Source organism: Rhinatrema bivittatum, chromosome 2, assembly GCF_901001135.1.
Source record: "Rhinatrema bivittatum chromosome 2, aRhiBiv1.1, whole genome shotgun sequence".
In the NCBI taxonomy this organism is placed as follows: domain Eukaryota; kingdom Metazoa; phylum Chordata; class Amphibia; order Gymnophiona; family Rhinatrematidae; genus Rhinatrema; species Rhinatrema bivittatum.
In genome coordinates, this window is record NC_042616.1 from 258833571 (window position 1) to 258859958 (window position 26388).

Genomic DNA, 26388 nt, shown 5'->3' on the forward strand with positions numbered 1-26388 from the left:
TATTCATAGTGTAAATTCTGAAAATCTGACAGGCTATATGTGCCTGTAGGAGAGGGTGGGAATCACTGAACTACACCACTCAAATAGCACGCCATGGAATCTGTCTTATTTTCCCACTATGGGCCTGATTTTTAAAAAGAATTTACATGCTTAAAATTGAGTTTTACACATGTAAATGCACTTTACCTGTGTAATTGGTCTTTTGAAAATTGCTACAATATATGCCACAGAATTGTCCATAAATGCACTTACGGGCGGATTTTCAAAGCCCTGCTCGCGTAAATCCGCCCGGATTTACGCGAGCAGGGCCTTACGTGCCGGCGCGCCTATTTTCCATAGGCCGCCGGCGCGCGCAGAACCCCGGGACACGCGTAGGTCCCGGGTTTTCGGAAGGGGGGCGTGTCGGGGGTGGACCCAATGACGCGGCGTTTCGGGGGCGGGGCGCAGCGTTTCGGGGGTGGGACCGGGGGCGTGGCGCCGGCCCGGGGGCGTGGTCCAGGCCTTCGGACCAGCCCCCGGGTCGGAGCATGGCGCGCCAGCACTCCGCTGGCGCGCGTAGATTTACATCTGCTTCTCGCAGGCGTAAATCTACGGACAAAGGTAAGGGGGGGTTTAGATAGGGCCGGGGGGGTGGGTTAGGTAGAGGAAGGGAAGGTGAGGGGAGGGCGAAAGAGAGTTCCTTCCGAGGCCGCTCCGATTTCGGAGCGGCCTCGGAGGGAACGGAGACAGGCTGCGCGGCTTGGCGCGCGCCGGCTGCCCAAAATCGGCAGCCTTGCGCGCGCCAATCCAGGATTTTAGAAGATACGTGCGGCTACGCGCGTATCTTATAAAATCCAGCGTACTTTTGTTTGCGCCTGGTGCGCAAACAAAAGTACGCAAACGCGCTTTTAAAAAAAATCTACCCCTCAATGCATTTAAGTGGCTTTTTAAAATTGCTTACATTTACATGTATAACTCCTTTTAAAATTACCTCCTATTTGAGCATTATGGAGCATATCAAAATTTGAGAGCAGGATGATATCTGATCTTCTCTTCCACAATCTTTTAAATGCTAATAGTGTCAAAAATGATGTACCCAGAACCATGTTACTGAAATCATTGGAAAAAGTGTTTCTTTTGTCAGCATCTACCAATTTACACATTTTTCATAGACTTTTTATCATGACATTTCAACATCAATAAAGCTATATTCAGTATACTGGTGTTCTCTCATTTTGTTCTGTCCTTTGGAATTATCTTTTTTTTCATTCTTTTTTTCACATTTTTCCTTTTTTCTGATCTTTTCACGTCATCTTTTTTAGTTCAAAGAAACCCCATGGACACCAGACTTGCAAGTGACAGATAGGGAAGTGGGGGTTGGGGTGAAGAGATTGCTGAAGAGGGGTGATTCTTCTAGTGAATTGAGTAGAAATGTACATAGGAAAAATGTATACGGGGACCATCATCAAAAAAGCAATAATGCGCTGTGAAGAGAACTGGAAGATTTAGCATACAACTTCTATGGTGTAATTTCTTTTAATTAAAATCTGCAAGACCGAGACCTGAGTTAGAAATCCATATTTAGAAATAGACTGCCCTCAGCAGTACAGATAATTAAAGTCATTGAAGGAATTCATAAATAATTGTAATTATTCATATGCCTCATATTTTAGAGGTGGGATTGTGTGGAGTGTCCAGCTGGCATCAGAGATCAGGTTGGAGTACTGAATTTGGATCCAAATTGGAAATACCTTTTGTTTTCCATTCAAGCTATTAAATGCAAAGGGGGAAGATGGTTTCAGTGAGATATAGCAAGGTGGCTAAGTAGTTATCCTCCTAGATTGCCCTTGGTGAAAACTCTTCCTCTCGGAACAACTGAACATACGTGCAAGCTTTCACAACCTCCGTACTTGTAGTCAGATCAAGAAGAAGTGTTTTCTGGGGCTGTCTTTAGATCGTGGAATTAAACAATACTTTATGACTGTTTGCAGATAAAGAAGTTAGAAAGTACATGGGCATTCTTCTTTACTTCTATACCTTGTAGATCATTTTTAAGGGAGACTACCAATGTTTCCCCTTGAAACTTGACTACCAGTTCCACAAATAGATAGTACCTGTGTACTTTGAAACAACGTGGGCTACTGAAACTTGCCCCATAATTTACCACTGGTAAATTGCAGTATACCTCCCTTCAGAAGTTGGTTTTTTTTGTTGGTTTAGGGGGTTTCACATAAGTATTGCTTATTCAATAACAATAGCAGTGTATGGTAGGTTTGTTTTTCTTCCTATGTCTCCCTAACCCCAGATATTTAAAAATAATTCAATCAAAACTTTTTTTTCTATCTCATAGGGACATTTCTGAAGGCTGTGCTTCCAAGTCAAGGCCAGGTACTTATAATATTTTTAAGTTGCTAATTTGTGATCTTTACCTTTGTCTTCTTTTAAAGCTTCTGGTGTTACAGATGGATATTTTCCTTCTTTTATTTCTTCAGCTCTGGCTGCCTCTAGACCTGCTTCTGAAAATGCCTACGTTCATATTCAGGGCTCACGCTAAGGAAATAGAGACTTCATTAGTAGCAGGGTGGCGGTCCGAGAGCCTTCCAGCTGTGGCTCTATGCAGTCTAAAAGCTCATGGTAGTACTTATAATTCTCTAGTACAGCAAAAAATATGTAGTATATTTAGCATTCATATAGCAATTATATAATATCTGAAATTTAGACATTGGTAAAATCCTGTGAACCAAGTTTGATCCAAATTTGAATCTTCAAAAAATTGATTCACATTTACTAAGATAATTTCAAGTCAGTTGTGATTGAGTTCAGATCTGATCATTTGTCATAAAACCTGGATTAACTGATTTTTGTTTTAAATCAAATGATCATCTGAACCAAAGCAAGCATTTTCGTTTCAGTTTATTATTCCCAGAATAAATCCCAATCCTCCCAAAAATCCTGAAAATTTTCAGATGAATTCATTAAAAAATGTGTGCATGTTGTTTGCCAATTAGTATGTGATATGTTCTGAAATGAATAAAAATAAAAAATAAATTATAAAAGTCTACAAAACAAAAAACAATAATAAATGATACAAAAATAAAATAAAAGAACCAAAACAAATATTCCCTGCACATCCATACTACATACAAGCCTATTTTTCTCATGATAAGTCCCCAAAACATCATAGGATGGATCCTAATATTTGTGGTACTTTTATACATTTAAGGATGAATTTTCAAAATGTTATTCATATAAAAAATAGCATATAGTTGCAGAAGTAGCCTCCTTTTGCGTATTCATTATTTTATAAAGTAAAAAATACGTGTGTATTTTCACTTTCATGCACACATATAAATGCATAAAAAAGGGGAGATATGGTGTGTTCTAGAGTGAGACCAACATTTACATGCATAAATTGCTATTTTATAAGAAACTTATGCATGTAGATTTGCCAGTTTACGTAATTTTTACACTTGCTAATTATCTGCATAAAATATTAAACATGTTTATTTTGTGTAGGATTGGCCAGATGGAGGTTTGAGTGAAATGGGAGGAGTTAAGGTTGAAAAATCACAAGGGTCTTTCTGACCCAGATGAGAACTAATGAGTGGTATATAAATATTAAAAAAAAAAAAAAAATGAGAATTGAAACAGAGCATTGACACAGGCTGATACAATAAAACATGTACAAAAACAGCCGCTCATATTGAGCACCTATTTTCCTGACGCACATGCTTCCGCATCCTGTATGCACCCAATGCAATATTTAAATGAGAAAAAATGTGGAGCAGCATACAAAAAAGGTGCGCTAAGGAGAAATCATTTCTGGTACTCAAAAGTGTATTCCATCGGGCACATGGGCATCTAAATTGTGCATTCCTAACAAAAGTGCATCGTTAACATGAAATTACGGAAATCTGCTGTAACCCTGTTTTTTGGGGTTTTGTTGGATCCATCGGGCCATCCTTCCCCTCCTTCCTGAACTTCTCAGGGTATGAGCTCTTCTGTGAGGGAAAAGGAAAACCTTGGTGGCCCACAATGATGGAGAGACCTGTTTCAATCATATTTATTGATAATTTCCAAAGGTCAATCACTGTCCCACAGACATTCAACAAATGAAACTATAGTTGAACTATGTACATGGGATGCTGGAGTCTTATCTCCCCAGCTCCAGGAGGGAGGCTTGTCACTGAGTCCCAAAGCTCAGTCTGATGCCCACAGCCTGTGTCCTGGTCTCCTTGAGGTAGAGATCCAATTGGGAGTCTCCCAAGGCTTGAAGTGCAACCTTGAAGGACCTCTCAGGGAGAGAGGGCCAGATGTTCCAGTTCAGCTCACAGCTCTCTGTCTCCTTCACCAGTTTGTGCAGAGGGATGGGAAACAACCTCCACATGAACAAAAGAGGAAAAATCCAAAGACTCTATCCAAAATATCTCACGCTGGGTGGGTGCTGTCACTGGTCTTGTTTCCTCCAGCCTTTGCTCTCAGGATTAGAGGGGGTTGTTCAGAATAAGAAGCTTATCACAACTGTATCAAAATCTACAAAAACCTAATGCTACAGAAAAGGGAGGCACTCAGCCAAGCAGTGTTCTGATAAGGGATCTTCTCTAAGGGGCGGATTTTCAGAGCCCTGCTCGCGTAAATCCGCCCAAAACCGGGCGGATTTACGCGAGCAGGGCCCTGCGCGCCGGTGAGCCTATTTACATAGGCTCACCGCGCGCGCAGAACCCCGGGACTCGCGTAGTCCCGGGGTTTTCGGAGTGGGCGGGTCGGGAGGCGTGGTCGGGGGGCAGGGGCCGGAGCGCGCGGCGTTGCGGGGGCGTGTCGGCAGCGTTTTTGGGGGTGGGTACGGGGGCGTGGCTATGGCCCGGGGCGGTCCGGGGGCGTGGCCGCGCCCTCCGTACCCGCCCCCAGGTCGCGGCCCGGCGCGCAGGAGTCCAGCTCGCGCTCGGGGATTTACGCCTCCCTCCGGGAGGGCGTAAATCCCCCGACAAAGGGTAGGGATGGGGTTTTTACAGGGGCTGGGCGGGTGGTTAGGTAGGGGAAGGGAGGGGAAGGGTGAGGGGGAGGGCAAAGGAAAGTTCCCTTCTAGGGCCGCTCCGATTTCGGAGCGGCCTAGGAGGGAACGGGGGTAGGCTTGCGCGGCTCGGCGCGCGCAGGCTATACGAAATCGATAGCCTTGCGCGCGCCGATCCAGGATTTTAGCCGATACGCGCGACTACGCGCGGTATCTACTAAAATCCAGCGTACTTTTGTTTGCGCCTGGAGCGCAAACAAAAGTAGGCTATTCGCGCTCGTCTGAAAATCTACCCCTAAGTGCAAGAAAAATACCAAGCTGGGCTAGTGGGCCCAGCTCATCAGGGAGGAAGGACAAAAACACTCCTTATTCCTCAACCTCTAATGCAAAATGTTCACCCTTTATCCTTCTCTAACTCCACCTTATGCCCCTGGGATAGCCAATTCAGTCAGCTCAGTGGAGAGACTGAAAGTGAATGAAAACTTCCATGCTGTTACTAGTCCAGATGGTAAGGGATCTAGGGCCATCTAGTGACAAACAGAAGGGTTGGTCACACTGCAATGCCTGTTGTTTACCAAAAGGAAAGAAATCACTCTTGATTTTTTTAAGGTGACCTTTAGCTAATCATCATGCTCCACTCCACTATTCCCTATATACATTTTTTTATATTTTGTTCTAACCCCAAATAACTAAATCTTATATTAATCTCTCAAAACAACCCTACCCTATCAGGGGCATATTTATCGCCACTCAGAGGACCAATTTTTTTTTATGTTTCTCATGAGCCCTTGATTGTGAGTAAACTTACTCCACCTCCAGAGCTGGAGTTAATAAGAAAATGTGCATTGGGCGCCCAGTCTTTAAGGTGAATTTTAAAAGCCCCATATGCACCAAATCAGGGAGATATGCACAGAAGTCATGCCTTTGTGCACGCACGGATTTTAAAAGGTGTATGAGTATGCACATATGTCCTAGTACACGCACACAATTTTTTTCTTCAAAAAGGGGCAGTGCGTGGGTGTAATGTGGGCATGGCATGGGCATTCCAGGATTTTTGAATTAATCCAGCGCGTAAATACTTATGTGCACCATTGCACGCAGGGGTCCCCTACTGCGTAACTTTACTTTTGTTCTGGATGGCATGTAAGTTGTAAAATAAAAAAATCTTGACTAGTCAATGGGGTTGGGAATTCTATCAGCACATGTCTACTAAACTACCTTCACTTAAGCGGTAGAGGGCATTTGTGTGCACCTGCATGCGTCTATATAAAATTTTGTGCATATGTAAGTTCATCCAGCCTTTTTATATCATGCATGCATATACGGGGGTAGATTTTAAAAATTTGCGCGAACAAAAGTACGCTGGATTTTATAAGATACGCGCATCTTATAAAATCCGGGGTCGGCGCGCGCAAGGGGGTGCACATTTGTGTAACCTGCGCGCACCGAGCCCAGCGCTTGCTGCCTGTTCCCTCCGAGGCCGCTCTGAAATCGGAGTGGCCTCGGAGGGAACTTTCCTTTGCCCCCCCCGCACCTTCCCTTCCCTTCCCCTAACTAACCCCCCCCGGCCCTATCCCCCCCCCCACCTTTGTCAGCAAAGTTACGCCTGCTGAAAGCAGGCGTAACTTTGCGCGCGCCGGCCGGCAGCCCCGCTCCGTGTTCCGGTCCCGGGGGCTGGTCCGGAGGCCGCGGCCACGCCCCCGGAACACCCCCGGGCCAAAACCACGCCCGCGTCGCCGCCCCCGAAACGCAACACGCCCCCAAAATGCCGCATTGCTCCGGGCACGCCCCCGACATGCCCCCGACCCGCCCCTTTTACAAAGCCCCGGGACTTACGTGCATCCCGGGGCTCTGCGCATGCTGGCGCACGAGGGCCCTGCTTGCATAAATCCAGCCGGATTTACGCGGGCAGGGCATTTAAAATCCGCCCGCCAGTGCATATGGACCCATTTCTCTTTTAAATTTTGATACAAAGCACCTAGTGAAGATTTTTGCAGACAAGTTGGCAAAGCTTTTGCCTGGGCTAATTGGGCCAGACCAAGTTGGCTTTGTAAATGGACAGCATTCTGTAGTTAACGTATGGAGGGTGGTGGCCTCCATGGAACTTAGTAAGTGGAGGGGCACTCCTTCTCTGCTCCTAAGTCTTGACATAGAGAAAGCCTTCGACTGCATAAATTGGCTATTCATGTTTGCTGTACTGCAGAAGATGGGATTTGGAGGTCACTTTCTGCAGGCAGTAAAAACGCTATATAGCAATCTGGTTGCCTCAAGCCTCGACAGTGGTGTTCGGGCAGAGCGCTTTCCTCTAACCAGGGGCACTCGACAATGCTGCTCTCTCTCGCCCCTTCTTTTTCTCATCTCCCTGGAACCATTATTGCAAAAGATAAAAGGCAACACATCTATTCATGGAATCCCATCTAATGTTACAAAAGAACCAGTATTTAAGGTGGCTGCTTTCGCTGACGACATACTCGTTCAGAATAGCTAGCCAGAGTCTTCCCTCCCTTCACTCCTTCAACAATTTACAGTCTACAGCATGTTGGCAGGTTTAAAATTAAATATGGACAAGTTTGAAGCCCTACCCATGCACGATACTGTGATCAATATGTGCGGCCCTCATTTTCCAGTGCATTGGGCAGGAGACTCCTTTAAATATTTGGGGATCTAGTTATATCGTGACCCATCTAAATTGAGGCAAACCAGTTATTGACTGTTTTTTGACCATACTAAATATAGTCTGCGGACTTGGAAGGATTTTCCATTATCTCTATTTAGCAGAATTGCACTCTTCCAAATTATACTAATGCCAAAATGGTTCTACCTTTTTCAAACTCTACCTATCAACCTCACCAAACAAGAAGTACTCAAAGTAGAGAAATTGATAAGCTTATTTATTTGGCATGGAAAAAAACATTTTCGAACAAATTGATGAGGAAAGGGAAACAAGGAGATCTTGGACTTGCCAACCTTTGTTGTTATATATGGCATGTAATATCTGCCATTTGGGAGATTGGCTGATGGGTTCATCTTTTTGTACCCTTTTGAATATTGAAAGGGGTATAAAAACCACATTATATACTGCATGTCACTAAAGGCTTTTTTTTCCTTCACAAGCAAAAGAAAGTTCTATAATTATACCAATTTGGCAGACAAGGAAATGGTTTTGCTCCAGATTTGGGCTTAATTGGAAAGTCACGCATTACCTTCCCCCTCAGGGAAATAGGGCATTTACCCCAGGGATCCATAATCCAATTTATTGGATATGGGCCAGAAAGGGAATTCAGATTATAGCACATTACTCAGTGATGAAGCAATAATTTTTTCTTTTCAAAAACTATGGGACACTTATGATATTGATCACAAACATTTTTATGCATATCTTCAGGCCAAACATTACTTGAAATATTTAGATTCACAGGTTCTACTTGAGCGTTTCATTCTGAGATTTTTGAATGGGAGGATCCTAGAGGCACAACTGTTCCCTATTTCTACCAGAAAATATTGCAGAAATCACCACTTACAAATTAGATAATACACTGTCTAGTTGGTCTCAGGAACTGGGAGTTGTCTTTTCCAATGACCTTTATTTTAAATGTATATCCAGAGCTTGCCCGATCACCCTTAATATAGGCCTTTGGGAGAGCCTATCTACATTTTTCATGCAAGCCTATATTTCTTCAGAATGAACTGCAAAAATGAAAATTTCATAATCGAAGACCAATGTCCTAAATGCAAACTCCACTAGAGGCACATTGGGACATTTATTTTGGAACTGTCCAAGCACATGAAAATTTTGGGGACTTGTTTCAACACGACATTCAGGACATTACAGGGGTCATCTCTCCCATTAGAACAGTGGGCCTTGTTGTTTGATGAATCTGCATGGTATTATATTTCCCAACCCAAACATTGCTTTTAGCCAAAAATGTAATTCTGCACAACTGGCTTTTGCCTGAAATGCCTACCCTTACTCAGTTAAAAATAGCCCTACTCCATCATTTTGCTATGGAATTCTATGTTGAAAAGGTTGACCAGACGATTAAACGCAAATCATTCCTTAATAGATGGCATGTATGCTTACAAACTTTGCCTCAGAAAACTCGCAGTTTTTATCTGAATACTCTTTCATAACAGATCTTTCTGTTTGTCTTCGATACACAGCCAAAGAAAACTCGCAGTTTTTATCTGAATACTCTTTCATGACAGATACTTTCTGTTTATCTTCGATACACAGCCTGAACTTTGGTTCCTTTTTATGACCACCAGGAAGTGTAATAACTGTGCTCGGGATGTGTGTGTGTTTGGGGGGGGGGGGGTGGCCAAAAGTTCCGGTTGGGTCCAACGAGGGGTCCCGAGCGGACGCGCGGTGAATCAACGTGACGTCCGCGTCACTCCGACGTGACGCCGACGTCACGTGCTCCTCGCAAAGGAATACAGGAATGGCGTCCTGACTCCCCGCTGGACCACCAGGGAGTTTTGGTAAGTCTTGGGGGGGAGGATTAAGGAGGGTGAGGGGTTTAAATTTTTATTTAGGATCAACGATTCGCGATTTCCAACTTATTCAACATAGCTATGTGAATATGTTGGAAATCGCGATCGTTTTCGCCTCATCCTTTTTTAAGTTAAAAAAAAAAAGTTGCGTTTTACATATGCGGTCAAAACGAATGCACACCCCTACTGTGCACTGCATTGATACATCTGTTCCATAGAGTCATAAGCAGAATATATTTCTGTCTTGAATTCCAAAAGTAGCCTCTATTTATTTGAATTAACTTTGTCCAAAGTTTTGCTCTGTGTGAATTGTTTCCCAAATTATAACTGCCAGAAAAATATTAAGCTTGTGATACAAATGCCGGCAGGCTATAGCAGTGTGACTGAATATCACAGTAATTAAGCAACAGGAAAAGAGAGTCACATTCATTATGGCTGGTGCCATATGAAGTACACTGTAGTTCATGAAGCTGGAGAGCACTTAAGGTACAAACGTTCTCCATAAAGAAACTTTGTTATTGTAAATTCGAATGAAATCTTTCAGCAATTAATTATGTTTTCTAATGCATATAACCCAATATTAAAATAGCACAAGCAAAGCTGAATAAAGAATATGTGCTTATGTCTGGTTGGAAAAAAGAATATACCCTATATTGCTTCCCCTTGTTGGCATTTATCATGTATAATTGGCTTCACATAAGCTACTTTTATTGTTATTAAATTAGTCTTACTATTTATTAAAAATATCTAAAGATAACAACTTTAATAAAATATCCTGATATCCTTTCCTTTTCCCTACCTCGTTATTCCTGAATTAATCTCTCTTTCTTCCTTTTCTTTCCAGTCTCCTGTGGTTAGTCTTTCTGTACTCTTTTTCTCTATTAGAACCAGTCTCTTCTTCCTCCCTTCCCCCAGATGATCTCATTTTGATTAGTGGGACAAACTCCAGTACTCTCATAGCTCCCTGACTCCTCTTGCTGCAAACCATGAAGGTTTCAACAGACCACCGTCTCTTCCTTCTTCCTTCGGTGTCTGATGAAAATTAGCTCATTAGCTATTTCACTTGCTTGATACTCTAACCTTATTTGGTTACCAAATCTCTTTAATTTGGAAACATATGTGCTATGAAGAAGAAATAGTTACTATTTGTAAACATAGAGCTAGAGGTGTACGATGATGTGATAATTCTGGATTATTAAGATACCTAAAAAGCTGGTGATGTTAGCAAGTTACAAGTGCATTGCTAATAAAATTGAGAATCAGATCCAGTTCTAGTTGGTTGTGTTCCTTTGCTGAATAGTTATATCAAAAACCATCTGATAAACAACCACACTGGGTTGAAACAACTATTAGTGCAGAAGTCCTCAAACAAAATACCTACAGTGCTTGAATGTAAACCGATGTGATATCTGAGATTGAATATCGGTATATAAAAATAATAAATAAAATAAATAAATAAAGAACAGCAATGCTGACCATAGATATATGTGGACTGGAGCTTTCTATTTCTTTTTTTTTTTTTTTACTTAAAGGATATGGATTCCCTTGTAAGTACACTTGCAAAATTTCTAAAAATTAGGAGGTTCATCTAGTCCCATAAGTGGGTCACGGTCACACAGAGAACTTAACTTTCAAACCTATTCGCAGTACTGGATTTGAACATTTAAATGGATGCACAGAGATTTATCTTAATATTTTATAAACTCTACAATGGGTTACTGAGCAGTTTTATACAATATAGCTGCTCCGAAAGTACACGTTTGTTTCATTATGCGCGAATATTTGCAATGCAAAGAAAGGGTCCGAATTTTAAGAATTGTGCATGGGCGTAGATTTGTGTGCACAATCCGGCGAGCACAAATCTATGCTCAATTTAATAACATGCGCTCGCAGCCACGCGCATGTTATATAATCCAGGGTCGGGCACATGCAAGGGGGTGCACAATTGTGCAACTTACGCGCGCCGAGCCGCACAGCCTTCCCTCCGTTTCCCTCCACCCCCAACCTTCCCCTCCCTTCTACGTAATCCGCCTCCCCCCAGCCCTACCTAAAAACTCCCTCCTTACTTTCAACTTCTAAGTTGCGCCTGCTTCCGGGCAGGTGTAGGTTGCGTGCGCTGGCCGATGGCCGGGCCCGCGATCCTGAGCTCAGGGGCAAATGGCCGCTTTGCCTGGAGGGCTCCGGCCCTGCCCCACCCCCTCACTGGCCCCCTTTTTCAAGCCCTGGGACATCGCACGTCCCGGGGCCTATGCAAAATAGGCTCGGCGCATGGAGGAGGGTTTTAAAAGGGTTACGCATGTATATTACACGCGTCACCCTTTTAAAATCCGCCCCAGAGCGCATACTTTTATCCATAGAATATAAAGAAACGTGTGCATATTTTACATGTGAAAAAATATAAACATGTTATGTGTAAAAACCCTGATTTATATGTAGAGGCCAGAGTATATATACTCTTATATTTATAGAATATTTCAATTTTTCACAACACCATTATTGAACTTCCACATAGTGATTTACATTAAATAATACATCAGCAAATAAAATTATAAAGAAGTTCAAAACGTAACCTACTACATAGAGATGGGAGGAGGAAAATGAATTAGATCACAATAGGAGATAGTACAGTAAGCAAAATATATAATAAGGCAATAGCAAAGACCTGGGCTTATGTTACATACTGTTAACCATTACCAGCTCTATCAGCCTATTTATTTTTTCCAAATCCATAAAAAATCTTAACTTACCTAAGAACATAAGAAATGCCATACTGGGTCAGACCAAGGGTCTATCGCCAGTTTGCAAATACCTCCACCAGCTCATTCATTCCATCTCCGGTTCACCTACATCCTCTTGTAAAATAGCAACTTCCATGCATATCCCTTGACCCTGCATCAGAACAAACGTACGTAGGATAGAGAAAATAAGTGTGTACTTTAATGTTTATAACAATAGCATATGAACTACAACATGGTATTTGTGCGCATATATGGTATTTTTGCACATGTAACCCCTTTGAAAATTTACTAATAATTGGCACCAATGTAAGGAAACTTCCAGATAATGACTTTCCTGGATAAACATACCTGAAACTAAAAAGAGGCAGTTTGAGGTTTCAGAAGTAGGGCTTATAATTTCGCCATGTAGTTCTGATCGGTGCTATCTGATTAAATTTATCTGGGTCAGTCTGGTTATGGTGAAGAACTGGTTTTAACATTACATGGGAAAGCTTACCTGGATAATTTTAAACTTAACTGGAAACATGTCCAGTTGAATATATCTAATAGTTACCTGGGTAACTTGCTGCTTGCCACCTGCTCAATAATGACCTCTCAGTTGTTACCTGCTGAACTCCAACACGTGATCTCTGATTGAGAACATAGTGAACAAACTCTTCTCTCGAGTGTGTTCTGTCCAGGTTAGATTTGTTTATAATAGTCCTGAGCAAGAAGTTACCAGCTTTCTGCTCCAGGAGAGCATCCAAAATTGTCTAGCTGCTGGATGCTTTCTCCCTTCATTAGATGACACATATTCCTCTAATGTTACTTCCAGAACTCTGGTAGATAAATCCTTGTTAAAATTCACAAGAAAAGGAAGAACTGTGATTATCTTAGCACCATTTTGACCAAGACAAATATGGTTTGCTTGTCTCCTGGAGATATCCATCAAGCTGAGATGTTCACCATGCCTGATCATTTAGAAATAAGGACAACAGCTCCACCCCAACATCTAGAATTTGGCCTTCATAGCCTTGATGCTGAAGGGATGTAATGTGAGTCCTTTTACTCCCTTAAAAAGTGTCTGAAGTCATTTTAGTTTCTAGGAAATAATCTACCAAGATATGGTATTACATTTTTAATTTAATATTTCTAATCAGTTTTTTCTGGTTGGTCAGTCAATTTGTGGATCGCAGCGTTTAGTTTGGTTGAAAAATATTACATACAATTTAGAACACAGAGAACATAATAAGGTTGCTACGTAATATGGCGAGGTTACATCAGTATTATAGATAGGACAGAACATTGCTCAAATTATTATGTTTTACTGAAAATCTAGCCTCTCAGATTTTTACCACCTAGGAAAAATGAAGGAGGTGTGAGACCAGATCCCTAGATCTTTTATATTGTTCCACATAAAAGCTGCTTGAATACCTTCTACACTTTTAAGTCTGGATTCAAATCCATCTCAGTTCAGTTTCATCTCAGTGCAATTGGTCCTAATCACTATCTTTTAGAAAGTAATCCAATTTCTGCTTAGCTTTAAGTTGTCAGCATTATATGAGTCTTGCCTCAAAATCTGAGAGGCTAGATTTTCAGTAAAATATAATAATTTGAGCAATGTTCTTTCCTATCAATTTCTATCTCCCCCAAATCGACCTGAAGAGTTATGGAATGATATCATGGTTTTAATCTAACTAATGAAAACCCTTTTTGAATCTCTGGACACGTGTGAGCTGAAGTACCTAACCTATATGATCACACTTTTAGAGATAGTCTCTACAGAATGCTGAATCAGTGAGCCCCAGACCTTAGTGACTTATCCATCTTGCTCTAAGTACCATAGAAAACAGTGTGGTTCTACACACCCATCCCAAGTTCCTGCCTAAGGAGAGTTGTATGGTTTTCACCTTAATCTGTCAAGCATCTGTAATCCACTCTTCGGGGACCTCCTGGAATGTATGGGGCTCACAGTAGTCCCCAAGGCTATTGTCTCTCCTGGATCTCCCTTTCCACTCTCTGACACAGTCCACAGTTCACAGCACCCACCAGGGTTCTTCCGGAAGGGAGAAGGATAAACCTCTGTAATCCTAAGCTCATGGGGTGGAGACCAAGTAACATAGTTTCTCACACATGTACTCATAATGTTAAAGTCCTTGCTTAGGGGCTTTCTTTTGATCCAGAAAGAAACAGGCAACACACTTGAACTGAGTATTCAAAATAATGTTTACTGTAACCAAAATGCTTGAAAAGTTCAAGCAACAAAAATAAACTTTCAGAAAATGTTCGTACAAATGGAGTAATCCAAGAGTGCCTGTTTTAAGGATGGCCAAACTGAGTCAATGTCTCACTTAATGATAATACTAGGAATCCCTCTCCTGAATTGTAGGGAGCAGGATCCCAGCAGGCCAAGTGTCTCCTAATTCTCTCTGCTGATAATTTAATGGTTTCTGGTGACAGAAAGTCCAAAATTTCAAAGTCCAAACTATGGTGGGTAAGACGTGGTAGAAAAAATTGGTCCTTCCAAACAAAATTCAAATCAAACTTCTCTTCCCAAAAACCAAAACCTTTCTTCTTACTTAAGCTACTATTACCCTTTCTGGGAGACTAGAGCAGAGAACAGCAATTCCTTATTCTGCCTTCCCTTAGGCAGGAGTGATTTCCCTGCTGAGAAGGTACAGGTCAAAAACTCTTCAGAAAGACAAAAATCTTTCAAAAGCTCTTCTCCACGTCCAGGACAAATGATCCTTCAGATTTGTTAGGGTGCTGATAGGAGACCTTAGTTTAGGTCATGGAGCCTAAAATTAGACAATTCTAACAATCACCTCCTTTCTCTCTCAAACCAAAACAACCACCACTCCTTATGCATGTTCGCAGCCAGCTTTTATATGACAGTCTGACCAATTCCGATTATTGTGGTGAGAGAATCAATCAGGGATGGTCTGAAAAGTGCCAGAAATCTACCTTAAGTGTAATCTAAGGCCAATTTAGTCAGAGAAGGATCGTAGCATCCCTTACATGTCCTTCCAATATTTTCCTCTCAGCCTCTTGCACATAAGGGAGAGACTGCATTTTACTCATTGGTTTGTAACAAGCTATTGCCTCCTGTCTGGAATACACCAAAATCCTTAGAAAATCCACCCAACTTTTGTTTTCTCTGATCCCAATGGCTGGACCTCACAGTTACAAAGACCACTGTCTCTAATTGGGTAACAGACTGTATCTCTCATTAAGCCCTGTCAGGTCTGATTTTAGAAGGACACGTGAAGGCCTATTCTGTCACGACCATGGTGATGTCGGTTGACAATCTAAGTTCTGCATTCTTAGAAGAAATTTATAAGGTTGCAATATGGAGTTCAAGCCACAAATTCAGCCGTCATTGTTTATTCCTGTCCAGGATGCTAGATTAAGCTGTCTGTCTTTCAAGTCCAGTGTCTTTCCCTGGCCCATGCCCTTGTGTTCTCTCCCAGGGCCCATTTTATATGGTGTCAGTTTGTCTTTCTTGTTTGGTTTTCCATGTATAATTTTTTTAATGAAGGGTAAGATTATAAAAATGGAGGGCGTACATAACTTTGAAAATGCTGCTATGCAGCTCATTAAAAAATGTTGCGTTAAATCCACATTGAAATGGACTAATGATCTAAAATGCTTTAAATATTGCAGTGGTTTTGCACATTAAATTATGTTTAAGGATTATAACTTCAGAGCTGTAGAATACAAAAATATGTTGTTTGTAAAGAGAGAGGTTCTTTTCATTCTGAGGTGCTACTCATAAATGAGTTAATACAGGCAAAGAATGCATTCTGGATGAGCAATTATATCTGTTTTATTTTGAAATCTACATATATCTGAGTATTTCCAAACATATATACCCCATTCTCTGCTATTTAATTTTAAAACTTAAAATATTGTTTTCATCATCATAAAAATGTAGGCTTTCCTATTTTGGTTTTTTTTTCCTTTGGTGTTTTTTTTACATAAGAACATAAAACTTACCATGCTGGGTCAAATAAGGGTCTATCAAGCCTAGTATCCTGTTTCCAATCATGGCCAATCCAGGTCATCAGAATCTGGCAGGATCCCAAGGGGTAGAAAGATTCCAAGCTGCTTATCCCAAGAATAAACAATGGACTGGATATCTGCAACTTCACTTTAATAATGGTTCTGGCAACAAATTCCAGAGTTTAATTACGCATTGAGTAAAAATATATTTTCTCAATGCGTAATTAAACTCTGGAATTTGTTGCCAGAAGATGTGGTGAAAGCTATTAGTGTAGCTGCGTTTAAAAATGGTTTGGACAAGTTCCTGTAGGAAAAGTCCATAAACCATTATTAAAGTGAAGTTGCAGATATCCAGTCCACTGTTTATTCTTGGGATAAGCAGCTTGGAATCTTTCTACCCCTTGGAATCCTGCCAGATACTGATGACCTGGATTGGCCATGATTGGAGTGGAGTGTACATGATTATTGTGATTATTGTGAGAGAACTCCACCCAAGGTAGCAACAAGGCCCAATTGTCATGGCGGCTCCATACAAAGGAATGGAGGAAGGTCTTCAGGCCCCAATTAACCCATTCTGCCTGGCCATTCCCCTGGGGGAGGAAAGCCGTGGTGAAGTCCGGTTTGATTCTGAATTTTTTGCACAAGGTGTGCCAGTATTTTTCCATGAACTGGGGACCACGGTCAGAGGTGATGTGTTGAGGCAGTCCATGGAGGCGGAAAACATACTGAATGAACAGTTGTGCCAGTTCCTAGGCGGAAGGTAACTTGGGGAGAGGAACAAAATGTGCCATCTTAGAGAATCTGTCCACTAATACCCAGATCACTTGACTGCCCTGAGAGGGAGGTAGATCCACCACAAAGTCAGAGGAGATGTGCATCCAGGGTTCATCCAGAGTTGGAGAATGCCCCAAGGATGGCCTGGTAAGGGTTTTTGTTGTGCACAGGTTAGGCAGCAGCTAATGAACATCTTGCACATCTTGAGCCATGTGGGGCCACCAGTAGTAGCGAGACACCAGCTCCATGGTACGAGTTCTACCCGGTGTCCGGCAGTGAGGGAATTATGGCCCCAAGGTAGGACCTTGGGCCGAAGGTGGAGTGGAACTACTATCTTCTCCTGGGGTATTGTGTGAGTGGCAGCCAGGATGACCTGGGCAGGATCCAGAATGAAACATGGTTGGTCCAGGGTATCCCCAGGATCGTGGAGTCTAGATAGAGCATTTGCCCTGGAATTTTTTATGGCTGGTCGGTAGCAGAGGGTAAAGTGGAATCGACTAAAGAAGAGAGACCAGTGGGCTTGGCGTGGGTTCAAACACTGTACTTTACTGAGGTATTCCAAATTTTTGTGGTTGAGGCAGATCCTAAAGGCAAGTGGAGAAGCACTCAGCCCCCCACATGGCAATCTGGAGGGTCTTCCAGTTGATGGTTGGAGAGTGCTTATGCAGCCACGGGAGACCCAACACCACCGGATGGACGGTCTTGTCAAGAATCAAGAAGGAGATCTCTTCCTCGTGGAGTACTCCAGTCTGGAGGATCACAGGGGCTGTACAGGAAGACACTCGTCCAGGCAGAGGATCCCATGGATAGAGGAGATCAGAAGCGGAGGTTTGCACGGGAGCACTGGAAGTTGTAGCTGGTTGACAAGTTTGGCTAGGATAAAATTTCCTCCAGCTCCGGAGTCGATAAAGGCCAGAGTTGTGAGGGATTCCCCGGAGAACTGGAGGGTTACTGGTACTGTACATTGGGGAGTGGGGTTGATACAGCCTAAGGTCAGTTCCCCGAGACACATAGGACCGAGAGTTTCCTGGATGCTCTGGAAATTGGGCTAATAGATGACCCTTTTTGCTGCAATACAGACAGAGTCTGAGAGTCCTGCGCTGTTGCTTCTCCTCAAGCGTTAAATGGCTTCAGCCTAACTGCATAGGCTCCTCATCGTGGCCCTGGGGGGTCTCAGCGGTGGCTGGGGAGGTCAGCAGACGAGAGAATGAAGGGGCCAGAGGAACCATTCGGCGTCCAGGTCTCAACTCCTTCATGCGCTGCTGAAGGCGCTGATCGATCCGGCCTGCCAGGTCAATGAGTGCTTCTAACTCCTCTGGCAACTCTCGAGCTGCCAGTTCGGAGGCTAAGGTGCAAAATTCCACTGCGTATTCGACCAGAGTACGAGAACCCTGGCAGAGATGGAGCAGTTCCAAGGCGGCTGTGGACTGGCGTCCTGGGTCATCGAAGACTTGCCGGAACGTCTGGATGAACCGAGACAGATCTCCCAGAATGTTGTCTCCTCGTTCCCATAACAGGGAGACCCAGGTCAGGGCCTTCCCATCCAGTAAGGAAAGGATGAAAGTGGTCCTAACCTGGTCTTTGGGGAACTGAGTTGGTTGGAGGGAAAATCTCATGAAGCAATGATTCAAGAACCCCCAGCATTGCTTGGGATCCCCAGCATATCTGGGCAGAGCTGGTAGGTGCAAAAGTGGGGAAGAAGACATGGGAGGGACCGGTGGAGCAGTCGAGCTCCCGGGTATGGCAGGAGGGTCCAAGCGATTGGCCAGATGTTCCACAGTGGCTGCCAGAACATCTAGGCAATGCTGTTGCTGCTGCAAGCATTGAACCAGGCCAGGGATGGCCTGAAGACTGGACAAGTCCACCAGGTCCATGGCCTTAGCAAACTGTTATGCTTGTGGACCCTTGAGCCAGTACGGGTGTTAGCGCCACCACAGATGGAAGGCCCTCAGTGGTTCCCGTCGCTGGTAGGTGGTGAAGGTGAGGTCAACCCAGCTGGAGCTTCACCTATACCAGCCCTCGTTCCCTGCAGGTTGAGCCCTTGGGTACCGGGGCTGGCAGGACTTAGGTGCAGGTTGCCTCGGCGAAGCAGGAGCAGAGAGATGAAGACGAAGTCAGGAATCTGGATCTGGGCAGGCAGCAGAAAAGCAGAACGAGAGTCCAATCCGAGAATCCGGGGCAGGCAGCAGGCGGGTAGAGATGAGGAAACCAGGCCAGGGGTCGAGACAGGCAGCAGACAAGTGAAGACGACGAGCAAGCCAGGGGTCAGTACCAGGAGATCAAGCCGAAGAGGAACTCAGGAACTGAAGTACAAAGGAAGAGGCAAGGTCAGGAACTGGAACAGGAGCTGGATCAGGAAGCGAAGGAATGCAGCAACTAGCACTCTGAGCAGATGATCTGTTGCTAAGGCAAAGAACTGGGGACTGAGGCAGGGTTTAAATACCCCTCAGTCCTGACGTCATTGGTCAGGGCTGGGCCGAAGTTTCCCACTGCAGCCCCTTTAAGAGGCAGAGCCTCCCGCATGCGTGCACTTAGGGAGAGCTCCACAGGAAGCAGGACGGCGGCGTTTGAGCCATGTGGGAGGCCGCAGTCGGTCGGCCCCGTAGCAGGGAGCACAGCACTGACCGGGGGGAGTGCCGGCTAGCAGCAGAAAGGTACGGGGACCGGCCCTGGTCTGCCACGGCTGGGACCCACAACAATTTTCCCTTCCCAATGAGCTGAAAAGCAATTATAGCCATCTTCCATCTTCATTCTTTAACTTGGAGAGTAAAGGCTTAAAATTTAGAATCTATAAGCCCTGGATATGAGCAGATATATACATTCCTAAGTATTTCATGCCTCTAGTTATCCAATGACAAGGGGTTTCCACCCTCCCCTCTACATCTGCAAGTTAAAGACCTTCTAGCGGCATGAGCTCAGACTTACCTATATTTATTTTATAGCCCAACACCTCCCATACTCCTTTAACAAATTCAGTAACCCGGGAATTGAAACATAGAAGTTTGAGAGATAAACCAGGACATCATCTGTGTACAGAACCACATTATGTTCTAGTTACTGCAACCAAATATCATGAATGCCAGCTGAGTTGTGAATCAATTTTGCCAGGGGTTCAATTACAAGGGGAAAAAGCAGAGGTGACAAGGGACATTGCTGCCTAGTAAGCAAAACTCTCCTGATGAAATCCAATTTACCTTCACCTCTGCCCCTGGAGAAATATACAAAGCCTTAACCCATTTCCTAAAGTTATCCCCCGAAACCAAACCCCATCTCCCCCAAAACCTCCTCCAAGAAAACCCCAATCTACCCTATCAAAAGCTTCTTCTGCATCTAATGATAAGTTTGCTGCCTCCCCCAACTGTCGCTCTATAGCATCAATAACGTGAAAGATTCTTAGCAAATTATTACTAGACCTTCTAGCTGAGATAAAACCAGTTTGATCTCTATGAATCTGAGTCACCCATATACTTATCCAATCATATCACCAATATTTTCACAAACATTTTCATAACCATGTTCAAGAGAGAAATTAGGCCATAGTAAACACAGTCTTCTTTATTCTTACCCTCTTTGGTGTAGATTTTAAAAAGAGTGTACATGGATGCGCAGACTTTATAACATGCGCACATGTTATGAAATGCAATATTTTAATATCCGTGCATGCATGTGCGGGCGGGTGTCTGTCATGTGCATGGGGGACTTTTTAAAAATATGTGTGACGACGCAGGTAGACCTTTCCAAGTTCCCTCCCAGTCCGCTCCAATTAAGGATATGACTGGCAGGGAACTTCCCTAACCCTAACCCTGACCCTCTCCTTCCTCCCTCTTCCCCTCTCCTCCCCAACCCCTAAACTATCCCTAACTAGCAGTTTTTTTTCATACTTAATGCTCCTCCGGAGCAGAAGTAATCTCCATGCGCTGGCCAGCTGCCGGAGTGCACTTCCCCAGGACAGAGTCTAATGGCGTGTCCCAGCCCATCCCCTGCCCCACCCAGATCCCACCCCAGTCTGTCCCTTTATTCAGGCCCGGTACTTTGGCACATATCGGGGGCCATGCACGTAACCCCTGACTTTAACACGCGCATGGCTTTTAAAATTGTCCCATTTAGGAATAACAGTGATAATAGCCTCATACATAGTAGGGGGTAATATTTATTTCTCTAGCACATTCTGAGAGACTCTAATTAAAGTCAGAGCTAGATTATGGCTAAATTTCTTATAAAAGTCTACACCAAAGCAATCTTTTCCACAGGCCTTACCACTCTGCAGCCCCATAATAGCCTCAATAACCTCCTGCTGGGAAATAGGCCTATCTAACCATTCCACTGCTACTGCATCTAGCTTTGTCACCTATGCCAAGTTCAAAAAATACCTAATGGCTTGAACCCCTTTATTCTCTTGCGCAGTATAAAGATTTTGATAAATCTACTTAAAGGCATCTGCTATGCTTTGTGGGGATTCGCAAATCTTCCCTGCCTGATTAATATGATGGATTAAGGCTCAAACGCTCTGCTCCCTAAATTGTCATACCAACAACTTACCCAGTTTATTACAATGTTCCAATAGGATCCCCTTGCCAGCTTTATCATATATGACAATCTATCGTTAAGTAGAGTAGAATATTGAGCTCAAAGCATAGTCAATTCTCGTAGAATGCGAGTATTCCCAGATTTTTTATACTCCTTCTTTTTGACCTCTATATCTCCACTTTCATTTTTAAATCTTGCTCTCTTTTCTTATGGACAGTCAGCAAAATGAATCTTCCCCTAAGAATAGTCTTTCCCGCTTTTCACAGCGTCTTCACACTTTAATCCGATGTATCATTAAAGATAAGATACTCCTCCCAGGCCACTACTATTTGCTGACATAGGATATCATCGTACAAAAGCGACTCATTATGTCAACAGGAAGGAGTCTGCTGGGATTTAAAATCATCCCATAGCTCCAGGGTTATTGGTGAATGGTCAGTAAAAGCTAATTTCAATGGTGCAATCACGAATTCGATATCCATCATTTTTCCCAACCACCACATATCAATTCTAGTGTAAGACTCATGTATTATGGAGAAAAAAGTAAAATCACCACCTCTAGGCTAGAGCTTCCTCCAAACATCTAATAGACCTTTATCTTGTAAACTATTAGTAAGAAATTGAGAAAAACCTTTCAGATGGGAAGCAAGAACACCTTTCCCTGTCTATCCAAATTGAGATTCAAAATAACATTAAAATCATCCCCAATCAAAAGCATCCCTTTCTCCTCTACCAAATGCAAATCACGCTCTGGGATTTACGCCTCCCTCTGGGAGGCGTAAATCCCTGCGCGCGAGCGGGCCTCCTGCGCGCCGGGCCGCGACCTGGGGGCGGGTACGGAGGGCGCGGCCACGCCCCCGGTCCGCCCCGGGCCGTAGCCACGCCCCGTACCCGCCCCCAAAACGCTGCCGACACGCCCCCGAAACGCCGCGATGGCCGGGCCCGCCCCCGACACGCCCCCGACACGCCCCCCTCGGAGAACCCCGGGACTTACGCGAGTCCCGGGGCTCTGCGCGCGCCGGGAGGCCTATGTAAAATAGGCTTCCCGGCGCGCAGGGCCCTGCTCGCGTAAATCCGCCCGGTTTTGGGCGGATTTACGCGAGCAGGGCTCTGAAAATCCGCCCCTAAGCAAGGTTATTATTTCTCTTCAGCCAACCTCTCACCAGTAGAAATCTTCCCTCAGGATTCTTCACCACTTTGTCCCTTTGGAAATGTACCAATTTTCCAATTAGAATTGCTACCCTTCATTTCTTTTTTCCCTCAAAAAGATGAGGTTATACATTCCACTATATAATTAGCCATATGGTAATGATATTCAGAAATATCTGGCCAATGGGTGTCCTGCAAGAAAATTATTTCCAATTTCAACTGTTGGGGACAATACAATATCATCCTTCATTTAATTGGATGGTTCAGACCTTTCACATTCCAAGAACAAAACTCCACTCATCCTTGCAACCCATAATCCCAATTCCCAAAAACCAGCACTTCATCATACCACATATCAATCCACTCCGCATTTTGATTTCCCTCTTTCTTCATATCCCAAAGCCAAACTCTTCCTACCCCCGCTCCATCCCACGCCTTACTCTCCCTAGTCCTCATTCCCATACCCAGCACTCTCTCCCCAGTTCAATATCAATAGCCCAAACTAATTTCCCCAAAATTCACAGGTTACCCCAGCCCATCCCCTCCACAAAAACAAATGGTAAACCCACCCATACGTACAATTAACCTCCCTCACCCACCAAATTGTAACACCCGCAGAACCATAAAACAGATAAAGCAGAATTATACTGACAAAAAGAATGACTTTGTTGTACTACAACTCAAACTACAACGTGTTAAAAAGAATAAAAAATAGAAGGCAAGCATCTAAAACTGGGTCCAGAAACATATCCTGTGGAAACAAGCTAAGATAGAATATCAGGCAGCCTTTCTGTAACTACTATCAGAGCTTCAGCCGAGACTCGTGGCACTCCCCACAAACAGCGGGACCCTGAAGGGAAATTGCATCAGCTGGTAGGGATGTGAATCGTGTGCCCGATCGTCTTAACGATTGGGTTTGGTTGGAGGGAGAAAAAAAATATGATCGGTGGAGATGTGAATCGGAATCGGTTCCGATTCACATCGTTAATTTTTTTTTAGAGAAGCCTGACCCTTTAAAATTGACCCCTTACCTTCCCCCACCCTCCCGAACTCCCCCAAAACTTTTTACGAGTACCTGGTGGTCCAGTGGGGGTGCGGGGACCGATCTCCCGCTCTCGGGCCATCGGTGCCATTTTGGCTGCCACTCAAAAATGGTGCCGATGGCTCGATAAAAAAAAAAAACCCACCTGACCCTTTAAAAATGACCCCTTAGCTTCCCCCAACCTCCTGATTCCCCCAAAACATTTTAAAATTATTTGGTGGTCCAGTGGTGGTCCCGGGAGCGATCTCCCGTTCTCGGGCCGTCGGCTGCCACTCATAAAGATGGCGCTGATGGCCCTTTGCCCTTACTATGTGACAGGGTATCCGTGCCATTGGCCGGCCCCTGTCACATGGTAGGAGCACTGGATGGCCGGCGGCCATCTTTATGATGGCGGCACTAACGGGAGTAACGATTTTTCACGATAAATCGGGAAAATTTCTATTGTATCGCACACTCTAATGATTTTTGACGATTTAAAAAATATCGGACGATTTTTTTAAATCGTCAAAAAACGATTCACATCCCTATCAGCTGGTTTCATTGTGTGTCACAGATCTTTTCATTTACTCCCAACACTGACTCTTTAAGATCCCCAGCCCAGTTCTCCACTGGGGACATGCTGCCTCTACTCGAAGAAACCATTCTTGCTATATCAGATCTCCCAAATGAATGAGAAGCCATTCATGATCTTGGCCTGGCTCCTACCGAACTACTAAAATCCAGCCCAAATTTTCAGGAGAGAAAAGTCTTAGCATCCCAAGGTGAATTAAAAGTTTTCCAAGAGTTTCAAATTGTACCAACATTTTTGCTGGATACATATCCTGAAAACATAGACTGCGCTTATGCAAAAGGTGCTTCACGGAAAGCACCTCTACACTTGACACTAAAGTCAGGGAATATGAAAATACGCCAGTTCCTGTACTCCAGCCTGTTGAGTTCCTTCATTCACCTGAGAAAGCACTCCTTTGTTAGAAATGAGTGTTCCTTAACCAAAAAGGTTCAGGGCCTATTAGAGTCTACCTTAGAACTATCAGCGACTCTGTGAGTATGATAGATTAGCAAATCAGGATCTGTACCTTCTGGCCACAAAATCTCACAGAGCAGCTGCTTCCTAAAATTTAGTGAGTCTCTCCCTTTTTCTCCCTTCGGGACCCCAAGGATGCGAACATTACAGTGGCGAGATCTATCCTCTAAATCAAAAAAATTTTCTTGCAAAATTCCACCAAGGCATTGGAAGCTCCAGTTTCCCAGTCCTTGATATCAGAAACTCGATGCTCCAACTTTTCAACCCGAGGGGAGAGTTTATCTAATTTATTGCTCACCTCAGATACAAAGGACTTGAGAAATTGTAAGCCTTTCACCAGTTCACCTCACAACTCTCGTAGCTCTCTCAGCACTTGTGCAGAATTGACGGGAGATTCCTTTGCAGGCTCGGCATTACTCTATGCCATACTGTCCTCACTTGCAGCACTTGGCTCACCAGTACACTCGATCTCCTTGTAGTAATCTGTTATCTGTCCAGACTTTTCCCCTTCAGTTCTCGTTCTGCGAGTGCCCATAATTCAGCTGATCTAGACCTAATTGACAAAGGGGGCAGGATGCAGAATATTGGAGAGGACTGAGCTGAGCCACTGACAGAGATGAATTACAGAGTGACTGTCAGCATTCGCTGTACAGGAAGATTTTAACAATTATTTTCAAAGCAAACTTACATATATAAATTCTCTTTAAAAATCCTCAGATAATTGGCTGAGTGCACCCATAAATAGCGTTGCACAAAATTAGACCTACTCCAAGAACAGCATAACTTATGTGCATACATTTTAAAATAAAATAATATGTGCGTTAATTTCAACTCTGCGCCAACTCTGCCCTCCAGAGTGTCTCTCAGCATGCATAAAAAGATCCAGGAAACTGGGTTCTGTGTATACTTCTACATACACTGGCCCTGATCAATATTCAAAACACTACTTACTTACATGCAGAAAACAAGGATTTATGGGCATAAGTCACTTTGGAAATCAAGCCTTTAAGTTTTTGGTTTAAATTCATTGAAATGATAGTACTTTCTTAATCTACTCTTTTATATTACATATGTTATGCTGCTGATATGTACTTAGACATTAAAATGGATGCTCCTTCTGATTATAGCATTATCATCTGTAGCATCTGCAGGAATTGCTGTGTCGCCAAAGAAGGTACGTCAGATCAGTGATCCTATTCAGCAGATTCTAATTCAGCTGTACAAAATTATCTACATCACCCAGGTAAGTGCTCAAATTATCTGATTCCCTTAGATCACAAATTGTGCCTTTTGATTGCATTAGCTATGGCCATTACTAGTGTCATTTAAAGATTTTAATGTTCTTCTTTAAAATTATTTTCTATTATATGAATAGAAACAGAGAAAATGTCAACCCATCAGCACCATATTGTTTTACAGCCATAAAGCAATAGAGTTGTAAAACAAACTTTATTTATTTTTTTATTTGGCAATTCTTACATTCCACTATCCCCACATTATGACTGACGCATATTGTGCAGGGATCTTTCTGCTACAAGACACTACCAGCTGCCCTCCCACCTTACTTGTGATCCTAAGTCAGGGAAAAGACAATGTTTATTCTCCTCATAAATAGAATTTTATTTATCAGAGTTGTCAGGACATAGCATTTAGAAAATAACAAGTCATATCT

At 43.4% G+C, this 26388-nt stretch overlaps 1 protein-coding gene across 1 annotated transcript in view; it reads left to right on the forward strand.

Moving 5' to 3' along the window:
- Window positions 1–26388, forward strand: part of NEK10 (NIMA related kinase 10) — a 587606-nt gene that overhangs the window by 482662 nt on the left and 78556 nt on the right. Inside the window, exons 31-32 of the mRNA XM_029587074.1 lie at window positions 2330–2367; window positions 25844–25959. Coding sequence (XP_029442934.1) covers window positions 2330–2367; window positions 25844–25959 — 154 coding nt within the window. The remainder of the gene's footprint in view (window positions 1–2329; window positions 2368–25843; window positions 25960–26388) is intronic.